Here is a 27693-nt window from a genome sequence, read left to right on the forward strand (position 1 = left end):
CGAAAATACGGAAACGTTTCCGATGTTGGTCTGGTTGTTATGAGTTTTATTGTGACGTCCTCCATTGTCTTTGTAAACAAACTTAAAGAATCGCTATAAATTATAATCATCAGGTATCTGTATATAATCACATGACCTTGATAACCTGTCACGACATAAAATCATACGGATGATCAGGTTGAGCCACGCCGGTGTTTAAAGCGAAAAATAGTAAAATGTAGCATTGTGATTGAATCTCGGGTAGGGGAGGGGCAGGGGGCCACTTCTTAATTGATAGGAAGTGTCGCAGGGGTTCTAACTTCTGTGTTGGTTCTGTTATCCCATCCTTTTCATATAATTTAGATTTTTAAAATGTATATACTTTCACAGTGAAGGTAGAAATGTAACGTTTTCCCTAGAAAACAGCTAGGAACACCAAGAAACATGACCGAAGAATTTATGGAAACTTTATTGACCTAATAATATAATTCTGATAGTTTTCCCCGACCTATTCACATGTATTCAAGCTTGAAAATACGACCTACTCAAGCGGTATGTCACGGCCTATCACCTTGTATAAAAGAAATGACCCTCAGATGTTAGGGGGATGGTTGGGATACCGCTAACATGTTTAACCAAAAAAAGGGGGGGTATTGACTATCCTTTCGGGTATAACTGTGACGACAGCACTTGCCAAATCATACCTGTTCTAACCAGAAAACATTGAAAACCAAACCCTGTTCTAAACAGAAATATCGAAAAACATACCCTGTTCTATAGATACGCTCAGAAAATGTATATATCCTGTGTTAGACCGTATAAATAAGTAGCTGCGAAAACGAAGCTCTATTGTCCTTTGATTTGTTTTTTAGTCCGCAAATATCAAAATCATTAAAAGGACCTTAAGAGCTACGTTTTCGCAGATAATAAATAAGATGCTGTTCTAGACCCGCCGGGTTCTAAAGAGTATCGTAAAAAGTAAAAATAAGCGATTCTGTTCTAGACAAATACTTTGTTTAAAAAAAGACCCTGTTTTCACCAGCAGTACATGAAAAAAGTGACCCTGTTCTAATTAGCAGGACATGAATAAAGGAGCATGTTCTAACCAGCAGGGCATGAAAAAACAACCCTGTTGTGCGGCATGCTTGTACCAGTCCACTAAAAACATAGGAAGTAATACCCCCACCCCGGGTTTAACCCCGCCACATTCTGTATGTCGCCACATTCTGTATGTATTTGCCTGTCCCAAGTCAGGAGCCTGTAATTCAGAGGTTGTCGTTTGTTTATGTGTTACACATTTTGTTTTTCGTTCATTCGTACATAAATTAGGCCGTAATTTTTCTCGTTTGAATTGTTTTACATATGGTCATTTCGACGCCTTTTAAAGACGAATATGCTGTATGGGCTTTGCTCATTGTTGAAGGCCATACGGTGATCTATAGTTGTTAATTTCTGTGTTATTTTGGTCACTTGTAGAGAGTTGTGTCACTGGCAATCATACCACATCTTCTTTTTTTTTAAGTAAAGAACTATACTAATAAGTGGAATGAACTCTGTGTTGATAAAAGGTCTGTAATTATCAGTCGATGTTCAATTTAATCATCATATTGTCAATATAATACTTCTATGGTTTAATGATAAATCATCAACGTAGTTCTTCAATTGGTTTTACAAGGCAACGCGTGAGAGAACTGTTTAAACAATAATTATATTACATGTTATTATTACCTAATAGATAAATCAGGGAATATTGCTAGTTCTATATTGATGGAGAAAAATCACTTCTTCTGATCTTTTTCCACCTTTTTTCTTTGAAATAATGAGCCATGTAATATCCTATCTGGTCTTTACTCTTCCAAATACATGTATACAAATATATCTATAGGTTTTCCTCCTAATAATTGTCATCAATGAGGATTTGTCACGAAGCCAGTCACCCCACATCGATTACCCTCAAAGGGTGAATGGTATATGTATATATATATATAAAACTCGTCTAAACATCAACCGATGTTTAGACGAGTTGTATATATGTTACAGTAAATAGGTGAAACTAGGAATTACATGTAATTACTAAAATTTAGGAATTACATGTAATCCCCGATGCACTTAGTAAAGAAACGGCCCAGTTATTACCAGTAATTACTAATTTTTAAATGAATTTTTACACCTATTTACTAACTGTTAAAACAATGTTATAATATGGTCAGCTGACCAAAAGTTTTGGAAATACTAACTATAGAAGATCAAAATATACCTTTTTGTTATAGGATCATTAGCTACGAGATATACAAAATATGATTTGTTTTGCTGTTAAATCATTAAAGAAAACAATATATTGAAATTATTATTCACTTTTAGCAGTCAATCTTGTTCTATTTTACTAAAAAAAAAGCTGAGAATCATGGTTTATGAGTTGTGCAATTGCACGTGAATATTGGCACCTCATTGAATTCATTGAATTGTATTCATGTGACCAAGGATTTGTATAGTAAGAATACTTACTATACAAATCCTTGATGTGACCTACAATTCAACCCCTAGCTGGAGAAAGGTTAAATGAAGAGAGTTTGGACACGGCTGGTAATCTACACACGCAGAACATTTGGTTCTGCAATGAAAACCGTGAGAGGACTTTCCGGTTGTGCTTGAGTGGAGTAATTTTCACCGCTTCAAAAGGTATGTACATTTCTAAATCTCAATTTTCTTATTCAACTGATCAAAATATTGAAAATCAGAGAATGCTATGCTGTGGTGAATACTTTAACGAAGAGATACATGTATCATTTACTGTTGTACGTAGAGTTGAACTCCTACAAAATCAGTTGCCCCACGAGAAATTGCCTTAAAAAGTGAAATTTCATATTTTGAAATGGTTCTATTTACAGACCTACAAGTTCAAATTAAGGTTTTTTTTCGGGCAATGGGTATGAATGTTGTTTTTGGCTGCGTGTACGCTGTCCGGTGTTGATAGACGTCTTAATAATTCCAAAATATACATTTTTTCATTAAGTCATGCGTGAGGGGATCGGTTCTGATTGAGGACATCATGAATGCGTGAGGGGAAGAACAAACATTTTTTTTTTAATCATTGGCTTTGTGACTTTTGTTGACTCAATAAATGTGATCAATGCTGATTAAAAGCACAGACTTATCCTAATACTTTAATAGATAAAAACTGATCACTGATTCAATGAAATCAAACTATTAATTGTTTGTTCAATTTCAAAAAATGCCATTGTTCAAAGGAAAAAGGAAAAGAGGACTGAAATTGAATCTCTACAAAAAGCCATGGAGATACAAGTTATCCCCGCCCTCGAAGCGAACTAAACCCTCTTGGAGTAGTCCTGTCGTCAAATATACGTCACAGAGATCACCACATATATTTAAGAAAAGTATATCGCCGATCAAAACTTCAACACCTATATATATTAGATGTAATCTGTTCACCCAAAATCACGAAATTTTCGAAACAAAAATGGCAGATCAACAGAATTTATTATTCACGAACATCGATGAAAGCCAAGATAATCTCGAGGAAGACCATAAGGAAGAGCATGTATTAGACAACGAAGAAGATATAGAAGAAGACATAGAAGAAGACCACGTAGTAGACCACGATAAAGACCACATGGAAGACCTTGAGGAAGAATATAAAGTTTTTCAAAGTGCTTTAGATAAACTCTCAGACGTAGGGAAAAGGGAAAGATTTTTGATTTTTTTTTCATTAGTACAGAGTGGACGTTTTCCTTTTAAACAACATTGCATTCGACCTGTTTTTGGACATTGTTGAGTAGTTTGAAAAGGACGAATCCAGACGAATGAGATACTCACCAACATCTCTCTAGTATTTTTGGTTATCATTGACAACACTTTTTCTTTTTATTCTTCGTGAAACATATTATTAAACCTAGGTTCCCACAATTTATTTCATAATTCAATCTCATAAATTTTTCTCTAAGCACTGTTTTTTCATGAACAATGTTGCCTTATTTAGGTAAGTTTCAACGACTCATAGCTTGAATATAAAAATATGATTTGTACTTCCCCTCACGCATTCACGATGTCCTCAATCAGAACCGATCCCCTCACGCATGACTTAATGAAAAAAATGTAGTTTTTAGAATTATTCAGACGTCTATCAACACCGGACAGCGTACACGCCGCCAAAAACAACATTCATACCCTTTGCCCTAAAAAAAACTAAATTTGAACTTGTTTGTCTGTAAATAAAACCATTTCAAAATTGAAATGTCACTTTTAAAGGCAATTTCTCGTGGGGCAACTGATTTTGTAGGAGTTCAACTCTACGTACAACGGTAAATGATACATGTATCTCTTCGTTAAAGTATTCACTACAGCATAGCATTCTCTGATTTTCAATATTTTGATCAGTTGAATAAGAAAATTGAGATTTAGAAATGTACATACCTTTTGAAGCGGTGAAAATTACTCCACTCAAGCACAACCGGAAAATCCTCTCACGGTTTTCATTGCAGAACCAAATGTTCTGCGTGTGTAGATTACCAGCCGTGTTGGAAGTGTTTTTAAAAGTTAATGAAATATATTAAATGCATGCCAATTTGATAAAATTCATTAATCTGTAGTAGTCAATATACGCATGTGCAAACAAAAATTATTGGATGAAGAGCATGGGTTTACTGCAAAGCAAAACAAGCACGTCATACAAGAATGAAAATTTTAAAAACTTAAACCACAGTGTGAAAGTTATGTTAACTGGCATGAAAACTTTAGTTCATTTATAAGTAAAATATGGAAAACTTGATTTTATTTTTACAAAATTTACTTCTTGAAAATAAATTTATGATCATAAACAAGCTTCTGTTTAAGTTTGGTACACATTCAGGATAATTTAAGAAAGCTATAAAAATTTAAAGAACTTTAACTACATTGTGAATATTTGTGGACCCTGTTGACGCCAAATGTTTTGCTTTGTCTCGCTTTTGTGACAAAAGACGCAGGCTCGACAAAAAGAAACAGAATGACAACATTGAAAGTAAAATAAAAGGTATAGACCATTTAGTTGACTTATTCAATCCACAAAAAGATGATTCTTAAACAGGTAAATACGATAATAAAAATTTGTTGCAGCTATATAATTATAAGCTTAAATTTTTTGAGGTCTTGAAAAACTCATAAAAAAGAACTGGCGAAGTTATCTATAAACTACTCACCAATGGAGTTCTAAATTTTGGATTGATATCATATATATGTCTTACATGCTGAAAATTATTTAAGGGAGTTTCAATACTTTTAAAACAACCATTTTCCAGTTTCAATTTACGAACACTTAAGAGTATACACTTGTGATGTGCCTTATATTCCTTGATCCTTAATTATACAAGCCCTAAAATACCCTTTCACTTTCTTATTTGGTATCTTGAATTATATCTTTAATTTTAAAACAAAAATATCAAGTTAGTATAAATAGCTGTAAAAATGACAAAAAAAATCAGTGAATACCAGTAATCACTGAAACTACTGGTCAATACATGTAATTACTAAATTGGCTAGTAATTACAGGTATTTACGGAAATGTTTAGTAATTACGTGTAATTCCTAATTTCACCTATTTACTGTAACATATACATTATGTACACAGCCATTTATCACCATCATTGATGGCGATCCGATGGATACATCTGTTGTAGAGTTGTCACTGACTCAGACGTACTTATATATTATATATATATATATATCATTGAATTTCTCAACCTTGGGAAATAAATAGGGAATGTTAATACATATAATGCCCCCTGCAGAGGGAGTGACACCCTATATCTAAAAGTAACTAAAGACCGCTAGAAAACACTCTCTGATGGAACATACATGTACATTGTTGACTTGTTTGAAAGGAAATATCGGCACTGTCCAACTAAACCTAAAACAAGAGGCAGTCCATCCCGTTTTTCCTACCCGGTTGAATAACATTCTAGAACCTTCCTTTTGTTGTAATTTGTTTTTGTCGTTAACTTAATATGCATGAAATCTTTGCCCCTAGACGTTAGGGAAGCAAAATTCAAGCAATCAAATATGAATGAATTCGTGCGAATTGATTTTTATAAATGATGTAGATTGCTTGAAGTTGCTAAGTTGCTACTGTTTTGTTAACCTTATTTTTCAATAACAGCACCATCGATCTTTTAAATAAAATTATAGATATATATTTACTTGAACATCTTTTTTTCTAAATGAAGACTTTTCTCTCCAGTTACTAGTATGATATGTTCGTTAGTGAACTAAAGGGGTGTTGGTATCATTGTAGCTTATGACAACACGGGACACTTCTTTTCCCACAAGATCATCTTCAGAGATTCTCATTTATGAGAGGACTTCGAAAAAAATGATCATTTTGTCCTTAATTTGGACTTTACCAGTAAGACTATACCAATAGAGATTTGTCTCTAATGTAACTGGAATCTAAAATGACCGTTTTATCCTCTCTCGAAGTTTTCGTAGTACAATTTTAGCTCTTTCCAGTAAAAAAAAATTGTTTTATTTTCTGCAATAAAAACTGCAAACTGGTCAACAAAAAATATATGTTTTAACATCCTCCCCCTTTCTGCGGTCACGTAGTCTAAACAATAAACAAATGCATTACGAATCAATAATAAATAGTTTAATATAAACATCAGTCAAAATTCAAGAATAATATTAAGTAGCATACCAGCAAAATATTCATTTTGATGTTTTCGATTAATAACCTTTTTGTTAGTTTAATTATTATAAGAAAATTTAGGTCAATGTATACATAGAATGAAATTCAAAACAGTGTAGCTGTGGCCATTGATTGACACATTAAATTCATCCATTGACTGGGACAATTTACGTGAACGTTTGTCTGAAACGACCACTGTTCACGACGTACCTACGATAGATATTTAAACTGTGGGGTCACCAAAGGTTTCTTAACGCCTTTAATTATAAAATAATTAAAAAAAATAATCAGGAATAACCTTTATGTTTTGATTTATATAATATATATAAATTAAAACATCGTGTTATTTCTGATTAATTTTTCGAATGACTTTATTTATGTGTTGAGAACCTTTGGTGACCCCATAGTTTAAGTTTCTTTAAAAAGTACATAGTGAGCAGTGGTCGTTACATACAAACATTCACCTAAATTTCCCCACTCAATGAATGAATTTAATGTGCCAATCAATGGCCACAGCTACACTGTTTTGAATTTCATTCTATATACACTTTTTTTCTTCATTAAATACGAGTTTACAATATTGGACCTAAGGCTTTTTCCAATGTTTTGAGTTGCATTATTGATGGCGCATTATGTGTGCATCATATATAAAAGCAAAATAATTGTGAAAGATAAAATTGCACATTGAATGATCGATTGCATAGGAAGTGCATAATTTATTTATGTTACAATAAAACAGCTAGTCATTTATGAATTTAGACTACTTTGACTACAAATAACTCTAAACAATTGCCATGTATAATTAGAACCTTATAAGCTCGTGTTACGTGTTTGACACCAACTTGTAATTGCTTAGGACTTTAGTTTTAATCATTTATCTCCTACAAACGAAGGTAAGAACATTTCCATATGGTTCATGTATACTAGTAGACAAACATTGTTTGAACGTCTTAACATATGTAAATTAGAATGTTTTCGCTCCATATCGAAACCGAAAATAGCTAGGGGTATCAGGACATGATGTTTACTGTTCAAGTACATGCTGTTAAAAACCTTAAAAAAATCACTGAATGCGCGAGATTTCCGATGTTATAATTTTCCCAGGTCAGAATAATCATTGCATCCTTCCTTCTGACCCACCTCCCTAACCCATACCTCGGAATTTACATATGTAACATGAAATTGGTCACAGGCTATCGAAACAGACCGTCAACCACAACAAAATTAAAAGAAGTTTTACATGATATATATATAGTATTTGTACAAAGTTGAACATGTATCTGAACTTTAAGATGAAAGGCCAAGCTTGTTTGAATTATAAGTCAATGATATGTAAAACCGAAAGAAAACATAAATCTGACATATTTTTAATGTAAACATATTTAAGTGGGTTTTTTTTTTTGCGTTGTAAGATGTCCTTATTGATAGTACGTTTAAAAGATAACCAACCTATTATTCATTAGAAGTGTGTCCTTTAGTGGGCTGTCGGGGTCATCTTCAAACCATCATGATGATAATAAATCATCCAGTGGACGAAATCAATACCATAAGTCCTTATTGAAACATTACAATCGTGAAATCAGGACGCTATTCAGTGACAAAAAACAAAAATGTTAGACATTATTAGATACCACTCGTTAGGGCGTTAGTCCGATTGGTTGTAACTTATTTGTAAACACCAAGATTAATGCAAAAATAAAAGCGTAAGATAAATTAGGAATGGGTCTTTCGAAAATTTTATTTTATTTTATGGTAAATTATAGATATAAGAAGATGTGGCATGAGTGCCAATGAGACAAGTAATGCTCCTTGTTGAAGACCGTACTTTTATCTTTAATGGGTTGCTTTTACAAATTATGACTTGCATTGATAAGTCTCATTGGCACTCATACCTTTTATCTTCTTATGTCTATTTGAATTGTACATGCATATTACATGTTTACTTAAGTTTTTGCAATGTCAAGTTGGAGGACCAGGGATTTTGTTTTCGAAACTCCGATTTTTAACTGAACGGCAAAACACGAATGTGTCTTCGGGTGGCACTATTTCGGTTTTGTGAAACATGATAATTTCTACGCACAAGTTTAGACTCTTGGCCTTGTCAACAAAATAATTATAATCTTTATTGCAAAATTACACCCATAAGGGTCAAGCAATACAAACAAACAAATATACATTTTAAATACATTTTAAATACGATGCAATACAATACAAATTATAATAGAACATATTTTAAAAGTTCAATTATAAACTTATGTATAAAACACAATCATGTCGAGCTTGTCTGAAATATACACACGTTTTTGTAATTTTTTGACTTTTCATGGTGTTTTTTCAATTTCTTTTAGGATGGGAGATGAACATGCATTGTTAATTTAAATAAGTCCTTTAATTATTCTATTTCTAATTCTAAATTCTTAATTTGAAAAAATACAAATTGAAAGCCTACATGCAATACAATAGACAAGACATTTGAAATATTTTGATAATTTAATCATGAACCCGAAAATAGAAAGAAGTGCATAATAAAAGAATAGTTCCTTGTGTATATACATTCATTGAATGGCCTGTTGACATTGTAAATCGGGTCACATATTTCGCCTACCTTAGATTTTAAGTTTCGTTTCGCCCTTGTTAATCGATTGTAAATTTTGATATACCGATAACAACAAAGACCCGACAGAAGACACTAGATGATCCTAGATTCAAATTCGACGAAGAGCTGAACTTCATTTGATCAAAGATCAGCTAATACAACAATAACGACCTGGACATAATATAGAGTTATAAAAGTGTTTATATATAATAACAAAAGGATAATGGTGTAAAGCGATTATGTTAACAAGTTGACAAACGTTTTTGTGATGTTTTGATAATGTATATTCAGTCTTTTATTTTAATGCAGTGTAGTGAAACAAAAATTTAAAACTTTTTGCAGAAATGTCAACATTGACTCTTTGTTCATTTAACATGGGGTCCACAGAAGAAGAAACAGCGATGGAAAACAAGAGGAAAGTAGTTATAGCAATGGATGGGAGTGAGCATGCTATGTATGCATTACAATGTAAGTAATTATTCTTGACATATATATAGTCGCAATATTTTTTACAGGATTATTATGAAAATATCAGTGATGAAATTGTATATAATATAATTCTTATTTAACATATAATAATTGATTTTTGAACATTGGAATATAAGCGGAAGGAAATTAAATGTGCATCGTATTCACAATGCACTATATAGATGTGCATAATGTAAACAAACGTAGCCATGGGGTTTTAAATAAATACTGTATTGTCATTTTGTTAACTATTATAAATCTATGCACTTTGCTCTCAACGCGATCAATACTTTTATCATTTTACATATTTAAGTACATTGTACATGTGCGTGTTGAGGACATAAACATATAAATGAAATCCATTTATATCCTAGCGATTAGAATTTTTCATTAAATGTAAAATATGGCTAAGGTCTAGAGGCTAAGTTATTTCCTGTCACAGACGACGTTGAATTTCAATTATGACTGTTTTCGTTGTATGTTTGTTACTGTGGATTGCCCATTTGTCTTCTTTTAGTTTTATCCATGGTATTATCTGTTTTCAATGGATCAGTGATTTTCGAATGTCCCCCTTAATTTGAATCTTTTTCTTTGTTTTGCTTTTGCACATTGAAATATCTGGTCTCAGAAATAATTATCCAACTCAAAAAAGGATCCATCTTGATTGAATATCGTTTTTGCAGAACCGGCCTCTTCATTGAATATGTTTGAAATATTTTCCACTGGATGTTAAACAAACAACAATTAATTAATTAGTCTAAATAACTGATTCCGTATTTAATTAACGTTATTTTACATAAATGCAGTTCATGTATACACTTTATTTCATTTTGATTACATACAATCTCTGTTTATTGTGCATATCAGGCCAGGGGCGGAAACAGCCATTTTAAAAAGGGGGGATTGCTATATGTCCCCATTCAAATATATTGATCGGCGAAAAAAAGGGGGGTTCCAACACCCGGACCCCCCCCCCCCCCTAGATCCGCCAATGCAGGCAATACAATAATTGAAGTATAATACATATATGTAGCTGTTAATAACTGCCTCGTTAGTCACATGGTGACGTGCTCGCCATTAGTGTGGAAGGTCATGTTAGGTTGGATCTCCGGCCGAACCAAACACAGACTTAAAAATTAGCATATGCTGCTTTTTAACCAATAGAGTGGTAATTTGGATTGTAGACGAACGACTGCGTGGCTTGAAGTCAGCTAGGAGATTATTTTTACCCTAACGGTCTCTGGTAATTTTCGTGAACTGTAATTCGAAACCACCCTAATTTCATGTCTAATTTACAAATAAAATATTGATCATACAATACATTGTGTTTAAAACATTTTAGTGCAATCATCTAATCTTCTACCATAATTCTTAACGAACAACATGCCATTAGTCTTTCTTTCTCCACGTGAGTTTTTCGTCGGCTTAAACTTTTCGATTTGCATTTGATAAGACGTTCGTATATTGGTGGTACAAACATGATAACGGATTTGCCAGAAAATGCACCAATCGACGGTGTTTAAGATATTGTAATTGTATTTTTATAATCCGAATACAATCAGTCACAATAAAGTCAGTATTTTCTGCGATGCATGGAAACAGGTATTCAAATAAGATTTCAAAAATGATAAAATTCGCCGAATGGAGCAGCGCGAGTACAGTACGCTAATCAGATTTGAGCCCAATATAATTACATGAAAATGTTCATGTCTTCTATCAATATACTCAAAATGAAATATTTTGTTTTCTGTCCTACTCTCTGTGACAATAAGTTTTGTCTTGACACCTCGTCTAGGGAAAACCCTGGACCCTTTGATTAATTCCTTTTTGTAATTATTTGCCGTCCACAGTCATGTTGGTATAAAATTTATAAACTCTATGATGAACAGGGAAAAAAAAACAAATTATATTTATAAAAAGGCATTCATAAAGGATTATAGTTGTCGCTTTCTTAACGTCCGGTAACAAATACTTCATCCCTTTACAAAAGTTTACAAAATATCCATTATTTATACGAGATTGCAGAGTTGGAAAACCAGAACTTTTAGAAATAAGTTAGCCGTGCAGCAGGCCACATTTGAACCAAGTTTAAGAGTTGATGCAAGGGTTTGTTAACTTCTATGCATGTCATTTGGTCTCTGGTGGAGATTTGCCTTAAAATTGTCTCATTTACAACAATACCACATCTTTTTATTTTTTGTTTTATATATCCTGTTCAACCTATGTAGTAGCATCAAAGAAGAGAGATAATTGAATATTGTATTACAACAACCAAATTAACATGCACAATTCTATCAAAAGAACTAACTATTTTAAAATGTATTTTTCAGGGTACAAAGAAAATGTCCATAGATCAACTGATTACGTGTACCTGATACATTCCATAGAACTTCACCACGTGCTTCATAATTCAAAATGGCAGTATTGTAAGTCTTACTCAGTTCTTTGTCGTCCAAATACTTCATGTGACATACTAACTCAAAATGGCAGTATTGTAAGTCTTACTCAGTTCTATGTCGTCTACACGTGACATACATTACTCAAAATGACAGTATTGTAAGTCTTACTCAAAATGTCTCAAAACTCATTATTGTAAGTCTTTCTCAGTAATTTGTGAATACCACACGTGACATACTAACTCAAAATAGCAAGTGTAAGTCTTACTCAATTCTTTGTCGTCTGAATACCACACGTGACATACATTACTGAAAATGGCAGTTTTGTAAGTCTTACTCAGTTCTTTGTCGTCTGAATACTACATGTGACATATTACCAATGTTATTTCAACTGATCGGGCGGAGCTTACGTTTTAGTTTGCATAAGGACAGTCTATTTGTAGATGTGTGTGATAAGGATGATTGCCGTAATAATTATAACTGATCTCTAATCACCTATTAGTGTCATCAAAGGAATTTACAAAAGAATGATTGGACACTTCATTGATGAGTTTATTCTAAAACACCTATCTATAGATGGACTGGTTTATTATGAGCGAACCGGTTAAACTCCGCCCAGTCAAGTGAAATAAATTGAGTAATATAATACATTACTCAAAATGGCAGTATTGTAAGTCTTACTCATTTCTTTGTCGTCTGAATACTACATGTGACATACTACAATGTAACTCAAAATGTCATTTTTGTAAGTCTTTCTCAGGAATTTGTGGTCTGAATACCACACGTGACATACTAACTCAAAATGGCAGTATTGTAAGTCTTACTTAGTTCTGTGTCGTCTGAATACCACACGTGACATACATTACTCAAAATGACAGTATTGTAAGTCTTACTAAATTCTTTGTCGTCTGAATACCACACGTGACATACATTACTCAAAATGGCATAAGTAAGTCTTACTCAGTTCTTTGTCGTCTGAATACTACATGTGACGTACTAATTCAAAATGGCCATATTGTAAGTCTTACTCAGTTCTTCAGTCTCGTCTGAGTACTACATGTGACGTACTAATTCAAAATGGCAATATTGTAAGTCTTACAGTTATTTTTTGTCCTCCTAATATTACATGATAGCTCAATATTGTTACATGTAAGTTTATGAAAAAGTGCCGGAATCGATGGGTCATTATAAAAACTGCCCAAATTATTTAATATGAAACAATAAAGGGTGGCAGGTAAATGAAACTTACATATATAAAGAGATACATGCAAAAGAACAAATTGAAGCCCAATTTATTCGGATCCAAGGTCGTCATTCGACTTCAGTAGCAACGAAGGGTCCATTTTTGACGGGAAAATATCAACTTTTTGATATGGGACGAGCTCTGTCGTCCAATGGTCCCAGATTGTCTCATGGGCAAAACAGTCGAGCAGAGTAAGCTCGGCCTTATTGAAAATAAAATGAAAAATATTAAAAACAAATTTACTAAAAATTAAACTAAAAAGGTGTTACGGCCAGAAATCGCCTTTAAATTGTAGCCAACAAAAGACACAAATCAATAATAAAATTTAACAATATTTATTATACAAAAGTTTACAAGAAGTATTACACAAATATTACTGTCAACTTAACTGTCAAAATATGAGTCCAATCTTTTATCTTTATCTGTATCCGGATATCTTTCGGAATCCAATCTGAATATTACGGTCACAATCCAGTATGATGTTGTTTGTAGAATAAAAGTGTCAATCCAAAGGCTATGAATATTAATGTCTATCGATGTCTAAGTCCAAATCCAAGAGTGATCGTTTAACTTTAGTGTCTGTATATATATAGTTTTCATGGAAGATTCTAGAACAGTCTATAATGGAACATCCTAGAAAGTTACAACAGAAGTTTCTAGTAAAATGTAGAAGTTTATATAACCCATCTTTTATTAGGATCATTCTGGAAAGTTCCAATCATTCTGTAATTGTTCCAGAGATTTCTAAACTGCACAGTTCTAAGATTATTCTGTAAACAACTATCAGGCCATACAACACAAATTAGGCCAACATAAATAAATACAATAATTACAATATCATAACACCTCCCCCCTTAAAAGAAGTTTTAGTGTAACAAAAAATTATCATGAATAATATGAATAAAAATACATAGTATATACAAAGTGTTTTAATAAGCTCTAGATAAAGCATCTGCTATTACATTATCTTTACCCTTAATGTGTTTTACAATTACATCATATTCCTGTAACAATAAACTCCACCTAGTCAACCTCTGATTCTTGTTTCTCATTTTATGTATGAAGGTGAGAGGATTATGATCAGTACAAACAAGAATAGGATATACAGTGGGATTCAAATATACATCAAAATGTTGAAGTGCTGACAACATTGCAAAACACTCTTTTTCAATAGTTGAATAATTTTTCTGATGTTTATCTAATTTCTTAGAAAAATATGATATAGGTTTCTCAACATTATCATCTGTCTCTTGATATAAAACAGCTCCAATTCCTACATCGCTTGCATCAACGGCAAGTTTAAATTGTTTTTCAAAGTCTGGAGTAATCAGAACTGGACTATTAATTAAAAGTGATTTGCTATTTTCAAAAGCGTTTTGACAATTTTCACTCCAGATAAATTTAGAATCTTTTCGTAAAAGATGAGTCAGTGGTTGAACCACAGTAGCAAAATTTGAACAAAATTTTCTGTAAAATCCAATCATGCCTAAATATCTCATAAGTTGTTTTCTATTAGTAGGAGGAGGAAATTTGGAAATAGCTTCCACTTTAGCCATAATAGGTTTCACTTGACCTTGGCTGTATGCCCTAAATAATCAACAGTGGCCTGACAAAATTCACTTTTACCAAGATTAACAGTCAAATTTGATTGTGACAATCTATCAAAAGTATCATACAAATGTGTTAAATGCTGTTCCCAGCTATCACTACATATAATTAGATCATCAATATAAGCATAACAACAGTTTAAATCTTTTATAACATTATTGATCATTCTTTGAAATGTAGCTGGTGCACTTTTCATGCCAAATGGCATTACAGTATATTGAAATAAGCCATCTGGTGTAACAAAAGCTGATATTTCACGAGCTCTCTGTGTCAATGGAACTTGCCAATAACCTTTCAACAAATCAAATTTGCTCACAAATTTTGCTTGACCAATGTTGTCAATACAATCGTCTATCCTTGGAATCGGATAGGAATCAGATTTTGAGACTGAATTTACTTTTCTGAAATCAGTCACGAAACGAAAGGTTTTATCTGGTTTTGGCACAAGGAGACAAGGAGAGCTCCATTCACTGTTACTCGGCTCAATAATATCATTGTCAAGCATATATTTAATTTCTTTTCTCATAGCTTCAAGTTTGAGTGGATTAAGCCGATAAGGATGTTGCTTAATTGGAGAAGCATCTCCTACATCAACATCATGACAAACAGCAGTGGTTTTGTTTGGCACATCTGGAAAAAGATTTTTAAAAGAAAATACCAAAGTTTTTATTTCTTCTCTACGATCAAAAGACAGATGTGCAAGTTTTGAGTCTAAATTTGACAAAATTTCTGAATTTTTCAATCTAACTGTCTCTTCCAAAGTTTTAGAACTAAAAGGTGGTTCAATTACATCTGGTTTGTCATGATTGTTCTCAAATTTAACCATGCCTAAAGTGGCAACTGGTTTACTATCACATTTATTAGTACGCTCAAAATATGGTTTTAACATATTAATATGACACACTCTGTTTTGTTTACGCCGACCTGGAGTTTTTACAATATAATTCAAATCATTGATTTTACTCTCTATTGTATAAGGACCACAATATTTAGCCTGTAAAGGATGTCCAGGGACTGGCAAAAATACAAGTACCTTATCACCAGGCTCAAAAACTCTATCCCTGGCATCTTTATCATACCAAATTTTCATCTTGTTCTGTACATTTTTTAAGTTTTTCTGAGCAATTTGACATGCAGTATACAATTTTTCTTTAAATCTAGATACATAGTTTAAAAGATTCAAGTCAGTATGCTTAGTAAGCCACTTTTCCTTAATCAATTTTAACGGTCCCCTTACAGTATGGCCAAATACCAACTCAAAGGGACTAAATCCAATTGCAAGGGATTCTTGAACAGCCTCTCGAACTGCAAAAAGTAGAAAGTGAACTCCATCATCCCAGTCTCTGTCAAATTGAAGACAAAAAGTTCTAATCATGTTCTTCAATGTTTGATGAAAACGTTCTAAGGCACCTTGAGATTCTGGATGGTACGCACTTGATCTATACTGAGCAATCCCTAACTGGTACACGACTTGCTGAAATAGACCTGACATGAAATTTGATCCCTGGTCGGACTGTATAGACTTAGGAAGTCCTACTAACGTAAAAAATTTGATAAGAGCTTTGACAATAGTAGGGGTCTTGATATTTCTTAGCGGAATAGCCTCAGGAAATCGTGTGGATGTACACATGATTGTCAATAAATACGCATTTCCAGTTTTGGTCTTTGGTAAAGGTCCAACGCAGTCAATTAGAACTCTGCTGAAAGGTTCGTCAAAGGCTGGAATAGGCAGAAGTGGTGCTGGTGGTATTTTCTGGTTAGGCTTACCAACAACCTGGCATATATGGCATGATTTGCAGTATTCTGCGACATCATTTCGAAGTCTGGGCCAGTAGAAATGCTGCAAGATCTTAAGGCAAGTCTTCCTTATACCTAAGTGTCCAGCCAAGGGGGTGTCATGGGCAAGACCAATAATTTCTTGCCTATAAACTTTAGGCACCACCACTTGGTATACCACTCTCCATTCCTCCTCTGGGGTAGCATCAGGAGGCCTCCACTTCCTCATTAAAATGCCGTCCTGATGGTAATAGCATTCGGCCACTTTGTCTGCTTCCTCCTGTGGTTGAGCCCGCTGGTTGAGCTGAAGAACCTCAGGGTCTTTATGTTGTTCTTCGAATAAATTCTTTCGGTCTAATGAATGGCTGTTTACGTTTGGCCATGGCATAATAACATTTTTGTTAACACTAGGTGGTCTTATTATGGCCTTTTCTGAGCTACCAGGACCTTCAATGTCAGCTAGGAAAGTGTCAGAAAGGTCCATGTAATCAAACTGGTCTTCTTGCAAATTCTCATCTTGTTGTTTTCTAGCCATCGCCCTAGTAACAACACAAGCTGGATACAATTCAGCATCATCTTCAGGTGATTTAACATCCACCACTGGTTCACTGGTAACAATTGGTTCAGCAACCACTTTGTTCCTAGCTAGATCATTTCCTAGCAATAATGTAACACCCTCTACAGGGAGATTAGGACGAACACCTACAATAACTGGTCCAGTTATCAAATCTGACTTCAGATAAATACGATGGAGAGGAACATCTATACAACCTAACTCTACACCTTGTAACAAAACGGAGGCACCAACAGAAGTCTTCTCGGACAAAGGCAACACACCTTCTAACAATAAAGACTGAGAAGCTCCAGTGTCCCGTAAAATCTTAATAGGCTGAAGAGTGGTATCATCAACAATAGAAATAAACCCATCAGACATAAAGGGTTTATATTCCTCCATGTAATCACAAAAACTGGACTTAAAAGCCTGACTCGCAGGACATTCCAACGTACTGGTAATATAAGGTGTCGTACAAGCACTGGACTTTGGCTTATTATCTCGTTCATTCTTCTTCTGGAGTCTAAAACAATCAGCCATCAAGTGACCATTCTTCTTACAATAAGCACAAATCAGTGACTTCTTCTCAAAAGTATCAAATTTTGAACTAGACATATTAAAACTGGACTGACTCTTATTCTGTGCAACAGGCTTACTATCATTACGCTCAGTGCTTTGATTTTTGTAATTTCCACTTGAATTATTAACATTTTGACCCTTGAAACTTCTTTTATGTGAAAGGGTATAATTATCTGAAATTACAGCTGCATCATGTATTGTCCCAACAGTTTTGTCGTCTAAATGTGTTTTTAAGTCTAAATGAACACATTGTTTGAACTCTTCTAATAACATCAATGAAATTTTTCACATTAGTAGGACTCCAGGTCGGCGTAAACAAAAATTTACCGGCATCAAATGCCATTTTGTAGAATATTGTTGGCTAGTTATAATAAAAATATTGAATAAATTTTGAATAAGATATTTTCGTTATCCCGGACGAGCCCCCAATTTCTGTTACGGCCAGAAATCGCCTTTTAATTGTAGCCAACAAAAGACACAAATCAATAATAAAATTTAACAATATTTATTATACAAAAGTTTACAAGAAGTATTACACAAATATTACTGTCAACTTAACTGTCAAAATATGAGTCCAATCTTTTATCTTTATCTGTATCCGGATATCTTTCGGAATCCAATCTGAATATTACGGTCACAATCCAGTATGATGTTGTTTGTAGAATAAAAGTGTCAATCCAAAGGCTATGAATATTAATGTCTATCGATGTCTAAGTCCAAATCCAAGAGTGATCGTTTAACTTTAGTGTCTGTATATATATAGTTTTCATGGAAGATTCTAGAACAGTCTATAATGGAACATCCTAGAAAGTTACAACAGAAGTTTCTAGTAAAATGTAGAAGTTTATATAACCCATCTTTTATTAGGATCATTCTGGAAAGTTCCAATCATTCTGTAATTGTTCCAGAGATTTCTAATAAAATCAACGGTACCAATTTTGTTGCACCAGATGCGCATTTCGACAATTCATGTCTCTTCAGTGATGCTCGTGGCCAAAATATTTGAAATCCAAAGCATATATAAAAGTTGAAGAGCTATAATCCAAAAGGTCCAAAAAGTATAACCAAATTCGTGAAAGGACACTGCACAGTTCTAAGATTATTCTGTAAACAACTATCAGGCCATACAACACAAATTAGGCCAACATAAATAAATACAATAATTACAATATCATAACAAAGGGAAAAATGGATGTTCATTCTCGAAATCCTTGTGATTAAATTCACAAAATTACAGCAACCTGACGACGCAAAAAAGAACCAAACACCATCCGAGGTTTATCGTTTTATCCATATAAACAAAATATTGAAATTTGTTTGATTTTAGAATGAATTCAAATTAAATTCACCATGGTAATATTATATTTATACAAGTCGTTATAGTGTCTGATCGTCTTCATATTCCAGACTTGTTATGACCGCTTTTGTATCAAACAGACTGAATTTCTACTTTTATTCGATTTGCTAAAATAGATTATGCATTTATAGGGAATGGTTGACATGATACTCATATAAATGCTCATAGGTCAATAAAAATAACCATTTGATACCAATTAACTATATAGAATTATTGTCTTGTGACTGTCCATTAATAACCACAAGTAATATTAGCGCAACAGACAATTATCTAATTAGTATGTTGTTCCGAAAGCTGTTTTCATGAAAAAAGTTAATATATCCAGGATGCTATTCTATAATTGACTATGCCATATGCTTACAATCAAAACAGCTGTTCTTTGAATTTTTGGAAAATAAAATGCTATTCAGAGAAAACATTTTCTAGGGACATAATATCATGAATTTTTATTGAGGCTCATGCTACGAAAAAAAAAACAACCTTGAAGTCAACACTACTATTTTTTTACTTTCTGCTTAATGTTTTTATAAGTACGGTCAACATCATCCTTCCACTTTCCTGGTTTTAAGTCCTAAAAAGATGCAACATTTAGACAGATGTTTCAATTCAGAGCTAACTTAAAGTATAACTTAAAACAAAAAACATTGAATCCAGAAAATTAGGCATCGTGTGAAAATTTTCTCTGACACGATGTATTATATACTAATTGTACTTTACTTAAAACTTCGGTAATAAAACAATGACGAATATATATAGAGCGGGATAATGTCTATCTTGTACATTTTTGTCTGCAATATCATCCTTTCGGTAATAGAAATCAGGAGTAGCGCATTAAACAGGCGTGGATTCAAGGGGCCCATTTGTTAAAAAAAATATGGTCCGCTCACTTCTAATACTAACGACCCCCCCCCCCCCCCCCTCCCAACCCCCGATCTAATCCGGGATCCGCACCTGTTAAAATAAAAGCATTATTAGCGAAGTATTGGCCTTGACACATGTAATAGTCGAAAAACAAGTTTTTGAATTTGGGTTATCTCCCGTTTAATAGGAAATTCTCAACTGACAAATTCAAATGTATATATAACAAAATAAATTGTATACGTAACTTTGGTGTGTCCTATCTAAGATTACCTCAAGTTGTCTAAAAGATAGTATGAAAATGTCCGTTTACTGTTTATACTTTATACTTTGTTGAAAAGCACTTTACGCCCATGTGATCACATGTGGGTCAATGGCTTAAAACATTATACATAATATACAGTTTATACATATATAAAACAATAAAAATAAACAATGCAGATTCTTTAAACTATAATCTTTGTCTTTCTTTAAATCAATATATATATATATATATATATATATATATATTTTGATAAATAAAAAGTCCTTGGTACAGAAAATATAATTTAAAAGTAAAAAACACAAAAAATCACATCATAAATCGAACATTGTTTCTGTTAGCGCTTTCACCGCATCTCCAGCGGTTCATCAGACAGAATTGTTATCGTTAATAGTAACGACTTGTGACGTTACGTTATAGTAACGACTTGTGACGTTACGTTATAGTAACGTCATGCGGTAGTTGTATATATCTTACGGAATTTTATTAACGGACCGAATTTCACTTCCTATTTAGTGTGGGCTTATAAAGTTCAATAAAATATTGTTCCTTGGCTTCACGCGGAATTTTATCTTCGGTCCACATCTTAAAAAAGGGATATATTTTAAATTTTCCCTTTCCACATCGGTCAAAGTGTTCAGAACAGGGAGAATTTCGAATTGACGGGTCTTTTATCTGCTGTTTATGAACTCTCACTCTATCAATTAGTCTATCAATTAGTCTATTTGTTTGACCTATGTAGTTTTTATTACAAGTGGGACAGGTTGCACAATAAATGACATTTTCCGATTTGCAGTTCATGCTTTTATTCGGTTTGATTACTGTGCCGGATTTCAGAGTTTTACTTTGTCCCACTTCTAGCATGTAACCCATAACCAGAGTGGCATATGTTGGTGCCACCTTTGTACCCATCGCGGTTCCCTTGATTTGAAGGAAATAAGTGTCGTTAAACTTGAAATAGTTGTTCTCAAGGATAAGTTTTAATCCTTTGATGATGAAGTCCTTAGAAAAACGTTCCGGAATTTCATCTAGATACTTTTCCAACCAGTATTGTACAGCTTTTAATCCTAATTCGTGCGGGATGTTCGTGTAAAGGCTTATTACGTCAAAACTCACTAGTATTGTATCAAGAGGTACCCGGTCTGGAATATAGTTTAGAAAATCCATGTCATCTCTGACAAAACTTGGCACTTTTATACAAAGTGGTTTAAGTAGGATATCAAGGAGGTTGCTTAGCCTTTGGGTACTACATGAAGGTCCTGCAATAATCGGTCTTATTTTAAGATCAGTAGGCCTGTTGATTTTGATATACATAGAATCACAGTTTTCTACATGGTCTTGAATTTCCTTGGATTTGTGGATTTTCCTTGGATTTGTGGATTTCCGCTGGAGATGCGGTGAAAGCGCTAACAGAAACAATGTTCGATTTATGATGTGATTTTTTGTGTTTTTTACTTTTAAATTATATATATATATATATATATATATATATATATATATATATATATAAAGGTTCAAATTATATCAAGGACTGTCTCCCTGCCCTCAGTCTTAGTGACTTTTTTTTTTTAAAAGGAGCCTAATTTGCAAGTGTCCTGTTTTGTTTCAGGATCGAGGATATGTTTAAATTATCTATATCATTTAAGTTATTATATTTATTTTCATTTAAAAATTCTTTTCTTAATTGTTCATTTATTTATATTCAAAGATTAAAATATATTATCTATAATAATTATATTATTCGAATTTTGCAGCTCCACAGCATAACAACATTGAAACTGTTGGACCATTAATAAAAGAAGAACATGTTATCATCCAAAATAAATTGGAAAAATTCTCACAGCAACTTAAAGATCTCCAGGTAAGATTTCAGCTTCTTATTAGGGCCCCGCCTTTAGGCGGGTCGCCCTAGTATAGTGACCAGTCTGTCCGTCCGTCCGTCCGTCCGAATCTAGAGAACCATTATGATTTCATACTTTAAAGAGGGAGGGCAAGGGGTTTAACTGTTATGCTGTTATGGGGCATTTTAATTCTTTGTTATCTGTTATTCTGAAAATGTATTTACTGTTAGCTGTTATTGTCTTATTCTTTGTTAGCTGTTATAGGACTATTATCTATTTTGTTATCTGTTATTGTGAGAATCTATTTCCTGGCTGTTATTGAAAATTGAATGTTTAACTTAGCATTTTGACAGCCTATCTTCCGTAGAAATTGAAGATAGTTGAAAATTGTGATTTGAATGGATGATAGTCTCATTGGCACGCTTACCACTTTTTACTTACAATGTATATCTATTGGGGTCTTTCTACTGGTAATATCGGGTGGCCCTGTATTTGCAGAAGAATTTCAGTAACATACATCACATAAACATATTAAAATCAATTGGATCCAGGACCATTCCAGTATATATTATTATTATCCTTTGTAATAAATTCCGTTGTCTGTGAACATGTAGCATTTTGTACAAATTATAATTCACTTATTACTTGTACAATAACTTATAGTATGGATTTTGTTATAAAAAAAAAGCATTGGTACACCCTATAGATTTTTTTTTTATTCAATGACCACATAATAATCTTTATTCTGTACTATTACACCACTGTCCCTGATTAGGAGAGGACTGGACACCAACTACCATGCTTAAGTTGACGCAGTCACATTCTGTATGTGCCTATTTCCAAGTCAGGAGCCTGGATTCAGTGGTTGTAGTTTGTTACTGTGTTACTAAGTTTCTAGTTCACTATTTTGTGAATAAATTAGGCAGTTAGTTTTCTCCTTTGAATTGTTTTACATTACTAAGTGGTATGGGTTTGAATTATGGCTTTGGGAATTATACCACATCTTTTTCTTTTAGCATTTATATCATAAGTGCTACTCCCTCTCTTTTCATTTAAATGAAAGAGAACCCTGACCACCATATTTTTAAAAGCTTTTTAACTGCTTCACATGGCGAAAATTGAAGCTCAGAAACCATTGATGCAAATAAAGATGTGTCTTCAGTTTAATTTTTCGACAAATACCCTTTTGAAAATCCTACAGCTTCTACAATGCTGTATCCAAATTTTCCATATTCTATAATTTCACATAAGATGCATGATTGGTGTTTCACTTTGTGTCATCCAAATTTTCACTAGGTCCAATTTCTATTTTACTATCAGAATGAGTCAATTTCTATTATCAGAATAACCATAACTGGCATGCGTGTGTCAGTTACATGTCCTGTCTCCACTGATCTGGGTATTTTTGTATTTAATAAGTAAGTTTTATCATGAGGTCATTAAATAAAAAAAATATATTGTGCATCAATGTTTTTTTTTATTACTTGTAAAGTACAAATGTATATATATATTGCTTTTCAGAAATAAAAAATCTAAAAATCAAATTGATAATAAATTGTCACTGGCTGCACTACTTTCAAAAATTAAATAAAAAAAACTGAATCATTAAAAATTGATCCCTCAAATGCCTTAGATTAAAAATATCTGTATATCAAAAACAGAAACTAGTAATTTCGTTCAGAAAAATTCAACATCCATACGTATAACTTATTGTACAAGTTACGGAAAAAAAATCAACCAAGGCAGGACTGCCTCAACGGCCGAAACGAAACGTCTTGTTTACACAAATTACAATTTTCTAGGTCCACACCACAGGTTATATATACTAAGATCTACGAGTCATTTACTGGATTGTTCCTGGACAGATTTATTTTCATATTTCATTTACTGTTATCTGTTATTGTCCCTTTTCAATTCCTTGTTATCTGTTTTTCACCAAATCAATTCACTGTTTTGCTGTTATGGGGACCCCCCTTGCCCCCCCTCTTTAAACTTTACATGTTTATTAACCACCACCAGAGGGCGTGTCATGATGTATGTACAACTTCCTAGGTCAAAGGCGGGTCGCCCTATAGTGATCAGTCTGTCCGTCCGTCCGTCCGTCCGTCCGAATCTAGAGAACCATTATGATTTCATACTTTATACTTTACATGTTTATTAACCACCACCAGAGGGCGTGTCATGATGTATGTACAACTTCCTAGGTCAAAGGTCAAGGTAAAAAAACTTTGGTTTCAGTTGACAACCCTGTGTCCTGTGGTGAAGATCGTGTCCGCTCTATATCTTGAGAACCGTTATGATTTCAAAGTCTATACTTGACATGTATATAAACCAACACCAAAGGGTGTGTCATAATTTATGAACGACTGCCTAGGGCAAAGTTAAAGGTCAAAAACTTTGGTTTCAGTTGACAACCCCATGTCCTATGGTAAAGATCGTGTCCGCTCTATATCTTGAGAACCGTTATCATTTCAAAGTTTATACTTGACATGTATATAAACCAACACCAAAGAGTGTGTCATAATTTATTTACAACTTCCTAGGTCAAAGGTCAAGGTCAAAAACTTTGATTTCAGTTGACAAACCCATGTCCTATGGTAAAGATACAATTTTTTAATGCACATTATTCACAGCGGGGCCCACAGAGATGGCTCCCATCTCAATGATATCTAGTTTGACTTTGTTTTATTGGCTCAACGTCTATTGGCATAACAAGCATAGAACAAAAGTAAGCTGGACATGACGAAATGAAAACGAATCGGAAATTTAGTTCCAATTATTCAAAGCAGTGTTTGTTCACGCACATGTCAACAGAAGTTCCCCTGGAATTTTGTTGAAAACAATGCCATTTGTTTCAGTTACATTGGAAATAATTATAATCCAAAATTTGTCTTCAATTTGATATCTATATTATGTACTAGGTATTTCTATATATATACAAAATATATATTTCATGACAATCAATTATCGAGATACCTGATAAAGTGACAATCAATTATCGAGATACCCGATTAAGTGACAATCAATTATCGACATACCTTATAAAGTGACAATCAATTATCAATTCGTCTCTTCGCTAGCCAAGTTCTTGCAATTGTTACCCAGCAAAGAACTGACCACTTTGCACCAGAATGTTGCCAATATTTTGCCAGACTTGCAATTGTTACCCAGCAAAGACATGTAGAAAAGAGAATTTTGCAGAAGAAACAATTATGCTAAATAGTGACATAAAATATGTCAAAAATATAGTTATAGCAAAATACCAAAAATATATTAACTCAATCTTCTTATTAATATTTACTTAAATCAAGTAATATTCACGAACAACTACATTATATATATATATACATTTCGTATTGTCCAATTAGCAAGATGTGATAATAATAACGTTTTTGGAGACTGTTATCCTTTTTCGCTCCGTTTAGAGTTCATGCGATTCCTTCATGGTTTTCTGAAATTATGCTTTAACTTAGAGAAAACTTCAAAATCCTTAATGCTGTAAAGTTATGTTCTCAACTAGCTTTTATTGTTATTTTCTATGATTGTCTTGATTTAGTTATAAGTTTTGATTTTTTGGTTTTTAGATTGATGGTGAGGCTAAACCAGTTGAAGCCAAAAGCGCGGGAGAAGGTGTTGTACACGAAGCAAATGAACTGGGTGCCAATGTAATCATTACTGGTACCCGAGGATACGGGAAAGTTCGTCGCACAATTCTAGGGAGTGTTAGTGACTATATCATTCATCATTCTTCAGTGCCTGTAATTGTTTGTCATAAAAAGAAAGAAAAACATTGAAACATATCAAAGGAATCTAGTGTGTTTCCATGAATTAACAGGACCGTGTTACGAACATAAAACTGCACTAGAATATAGTTCATAAAACTTTGCATTAAATCATTACTTTAAATGCCATTATTTGAAAGTGATTTGTGAATGAAATGAAATATCACTTTCAATTTTGTTAATCCATTATCATGTCAAACATTTACTGTATACAATTATCAGAGTTTTTTTTGTTAATCATGCTTAAAAGATAGATTTGACAATGTAACAGTTACAGTATCAATCCTTGGTGAATTGTATCGACTTTTTTCAAGATTCACGAAAATAAAATAAGATCTAACTATTTATATTATATGTGGTATCAAATGAAATGCCTATATAAAACTCTTGAATATTATGGATACCATAAAAGGAACATCTAATAATAAGGATCGTGTTCTTTCCCTTTTAAAACATCTCAAGAGGTACTGGAATGTACCTGATATTTAATCTGCAGTTGATTGTTCACAAGACCAGAACACCTGTTCGATGTATACATGTATTAACACCGGTACCGATTTCTCGCTGTTCAGTATACCCAGTTTTACATCGGTTTTTTGTTTGATTGAAGTTCATAGTGTCAGAATGATTTAGTTTTAACGTTCACTGTTTATCGTCCTGTTTTAGTTACTTGATGCCAAATAGGGTTTCTTGTCTTTTTATTTGTCTCGGATTTCTGTCGTATACTGTCATTAAGATTTGGATTGCCATTCCCTTTTCAATATATATAGTTGGGTTGGTATGTTTTTAACTGGAATCTTAAGCTGCTATATAGTCACAGTTGAAATTCATCAAACCTGTGTAAGAAGACAGTCAAGATGAAATAGAACACTATATTTCTTAAGAAAATAGACAGAAACTTGAAACAGCAAAGCAAAAATTATCAGCAATACAAGATTTAACAAGAATGTGTCCATAGTACACGGATGTCCCCCTCGCACTATTGTTTTCTAATTGCAGTGGAATGTGAGATTGGGTTCGAAACTCTAATTTGGTATTGGACTTCAACTTCATCAAAAACTACCTTGAAAACTTTAACCTGAAGATGAACAGACGGACGAACGAACGGACGCACAGACCAGAAAACAGTATGCCTCTATAGATAATAGTGAGACATAAAAATTCATAATATGATGACACCATTGATTGTCATTATACTAGTCTCGTCTGCCAGGAAAGTCGAGCTGTTGATGTTTCTTTTCTTATGGCGACATTGTCGGTGCCGTCAACAATTTTTTAAGTGTTCTGCTGAAGTCAATAGATAGGAACTACTTGGAAAAAGTTACGTTACTATCGGTACATATCACACTTTTAGATAAACTAAACGATTCCCGCGAAATCGCTGTACAATTGTGCAAGTGTTGAAACAAAGAGTGTGGACACAGTAAGAATTACGGTTAATGCATTTAATTCTATTTCTGTAAAGAGATGGAAAAAATGTAATGCGAAAGATCCCATTCATCGTGGTTGGAAAATAAAAATATTAAAAAGTGTGATATAGTCCGGCGGCTACAAGCATATTTCAGACGAATTGTGCACATCCTGCTACAAGCATGAAATTTTGCATAGATCTTCCTTAACTATTAATCTTTCATTTCAGATAGGGAGGCATTTGAAAAAAATGTCTCACTTTCGGTAAAAATCAAAAATGGCGGACATCATACTTAATTCAGCCCT

The 27693-nt window shown here is 33.3% G+C and overlaps 1 protein-coding gene and 1 long non-coding RNA gene across 4 annotated transcripts in view; both read left to right on the forward strand.

The window, feature by feature from the left end:
• Window positions 1–26324, forward strand: LOC139485567 (uncharacterized). 3 transcript variants are annotated; one of them, XM_071270163.1, is made up of 5 exons: window positions 1–113; window positions 9597–9722; window positions 12053–12148; window positions 22109–22215; window positions 25780–26324. In XM_071270163.1, exons 2-5 carry the CDS (start codon window positions 9599–9601, stop codon window positions 25987–25989), a joined length of 537 nt encoding a protein of 178 aa, XP_071126264.1. In that variant the 5' UTR covers window positions 1–113; window positions 9597–9598; the 3' UTR covers window positions 25990–26324. The 3 variants fall into 3 exon arrangements, 2 of the variants coding, with proteins under 2 accessions (XP_071126264.1, XP_071126254.1); XR_011655343.1 differs by lacking the exon at window positions 1–113 and having other exon boundaries at window positions 9304–9722; window positions 25780–26200; window positions 26249–26324; XM_071270153.1 differs by lacking the exon at window positions 1–113 and having other exon boundaries at window positions 9307–9722.
• LOC139485827 (uncharacterized) overlaps window positions 1–27693 on the forward strand; it is a 971519-nt gene that overhangs the window by 474452 nt on the left and 469374 nt on the right. The window lies entirely within an intron of this gene.

Source organism: Mytilus edulis, chromosome 1 (assembly GCF_963676685.1).
Source record: "Mytilus edulis chromosome 1, xbMytEdul2.2, whole genome shotgun sequence".
NCBI lineage: Eukaryota > Metazoa > Mollusca > Bivalvia > Mytilida > Mytilidae > Mytilus > Mytilus edulis.